At 33.0% G+C, this 2,485-nt stretch overlaps 1 protein-coding gene across 1 annotated transcript; it reads right to left on the bottom strand.

The window, feature by feature from the left end:
- Window positions 1–227: 227 nt before the first annotated feature.
- LOC106724752 (collagenase 3-like) lies at window positions 228–1,984 on the bottom strand (the record flags this gene model as incomplete). Its single annotated transcript, XM_014533227.1, has 3 exons — window positions 228–382; window positions 1,039–1,142; window positions 1,785–1,984. Coding segments are annotated over 3 exons (405 nt in total), but the record flags the coding sequence as incomplete, so codon positions are not given.
- Window positions 1,985–2,485: the final 501 nt, after the last annotated feature.

Below are 2,485 nucleotides of genomic sequence, written 5' to 3'. Positions count from 1 at the left end.
ATTTTTTGATGCTGGGAAATATTGTCAGTTATTGCTTCTATATAGGACACAGAAATTAAATGATCCTTAGAGAAATTGAATTTTATTACTTTAAAATTCAATGTGGTTCCAGCCACGCATAGCCGTATAGATATTATATAGTCAAAGATAACTTACTGAAGCTTGTTCACAGAACGAAGCTTTCCCTGATATCTGCCCCTCCCCCACTCCCTCCTTCCCAGATCCTTGAATCCTTATCCCAAATGTTCTTCAGGATTTAAATAACAACATTTAAAAGACACTTAACACCACAATAGGGAATTTGCTGGCATGACCCGAACAACACGGTTAGTCCAGATGCTGTATTCAAACTGTATGGGTCCGTTGAAAAAATAGATATAACCTATAAGAAAAAGACCAAAAAAAGAAAAATTAAATTTGAAAACAGTAAGGGTTTACTCCAGCTACTCTTAAAAAGCCCATTCTGCCAGATGCCATTTTTTAAAAAATATGCCAACATTTACTTATCTTTATAAACCCTGCTAACGCTTTACTATATTGCTTATAGTTTGAGGGGGAAAGGTCTAAAGTTTCCCAGCTCACCTAAATTATCACCTCAAGTTAGTTGTCTTTTCATGAGTTCTTGTTTTGATGCCTGAAGTATTGATATTAGTTATTTATTTTAAGTTGGGGGTTATATCCCTTCTCATAATTAAAGTAAAAATCATTATACAATTATGATAGCCATTGATCTTCATATATAAAGTACTCCCCACTCTACCTCTCATTTGAATTATGGCAATACTCCTGCATCTTGGCATTTTTAAGCATGGTTTTAGATAGTGTTTAAGGTTTGACAATCATTAAGTAAAATTCTCATTTATGCTAAGCATGATATTTTTTGCTTGCTGTCTGTGGAAGTAGTCACACGGACGGACTAACTCCTTCATGGCAACATTTATGAGCACATCTAAGTCCTATATAAAAATCCTTTATAAGGGAATGAGTTTGAGGGACTATAGAGCATTCCATTATGTCCAGTGCAACAGAATTAGTTACCATTTTTCTCGTAGACAGCATCTACATTATCACCGATTCCTGGGAAGTCCTCTTCTATTAGTCTGGGGTAGTCTTTGTCCATCAGATGGTTAGTATCATCATAGCTATTTAATAAGAAAAAAAAAACTCTTAAGTAGGTTGTATTTCTTAGAAAGTACTTAGAAATAATACAATCGATATAATGGTATCTTTCAAAATTGACAAGTTTTAAATTTTTAAGTTCATTTAAAACATCTAGTAGATTTTAAAAATAAGGAATTACAATACTGAGTGTATAGTGGATGTCTGGTGAGTATTTTTTGACTTGGCTTAAAGGCCATCTTTGTAAGGACAGTTACAAGCTTACTTCCATTTCACAAATTGCTTGAAAGTAGATTATTAGAAAAGTGTTTTTAGAGCAAAATCAACATATGTTAATGAATTGAATACTTTTCTATTGTGTTAAGGATGGTTTTAGCATATATGTGTAAAAAAGATGGTTTTAGCACAGTTGAGTTACAACCAATGGCTTAGAAAGAAGAGTGGTGAGAATTATATGAATATATGTGTATTTTCAAGAGGACTTGAAACTTGAAAACCTCTGTCTGAGAGGCTGCGTGCAAGAGCTGACACAGAACAGAAATTAATATGACAGTCCAACATTTTAAATAATGCATGAGATAATAACTTAAAGTCCCGAGAGATGGACAAGACTCACTTTGCCTCTGTGACACAAGATAATGGGTCAGTAAAGATGGCGGCCATACCTCCAGACCTGGTTTCCTGAGAAGAAGAGGGTCTTTCCTGTGTCCTCGAAGTGAACAGCTGCGCTTATCTTTTTAACCTCTTTTGGAAATCCTAGTTCGGATATCTTTTTGGGATAACCTTCCAGAATGTCATAGCCATTAAGAGCCCAATATTTTCTGCCTAGAAAAAGTGAAAGGATGGTCTTATTATCCAAGGTAATCTATTAGGATTCACATAGATAGACATTTATTTTAACAAAGAAAGAACCATCTTATACATTTAAAAATAAACAAGTCAGTATTTGTGGTCCACAATTAATTGTTTAGAAATAAATTAGTCAGCTTTGGTGGTCACCATATTTGTGAAACATAGAAATATGAGCATTCTTCACACAAAAATAAGTTTTAAGATTCTAATTTCCTAATTATGAGTCTAGTCAACCAAATATAATAATTAATTTGGCAACTTATTTCCTCTGAATATTAAGTTTGAAACTGGGTGAAAAATACATTAAGATTTCTGCATGAATAAGAAGCATGGTAAGAACAGTAAATTAGACTGAGAAGTCAAATTTTATAGGAGATAAAAAGCTATTTCCACCTCTAAAAAATAACTTCATTATAGCATTAATTATATTAGTCAAACAATAGAAACAATGTCAGTAGAATGCTATATAACCACTATAAATTATGATCATGAAAGTGGAGTGACAATTTGGAAA

Source organism: Myotis brandtii, unplaced genomic scaffold, assembly GCF_000412655.1.
Source record: "Myotis brandtii unplaced genomic scaffold, ASM41265v1 C42902838, whole genome shotgun sequence".
NCBI lineage: Eukaryota > Metazoa > Chordata > Mammalia > Chiroptera > Vespertilionidae > Myotis > Myotis brandtii.
The sequence above is the reverse complement of the archived record's forward strand: the minus strand, read 5'-3'. Positions and strand labels throughout refer to the sequence as shown.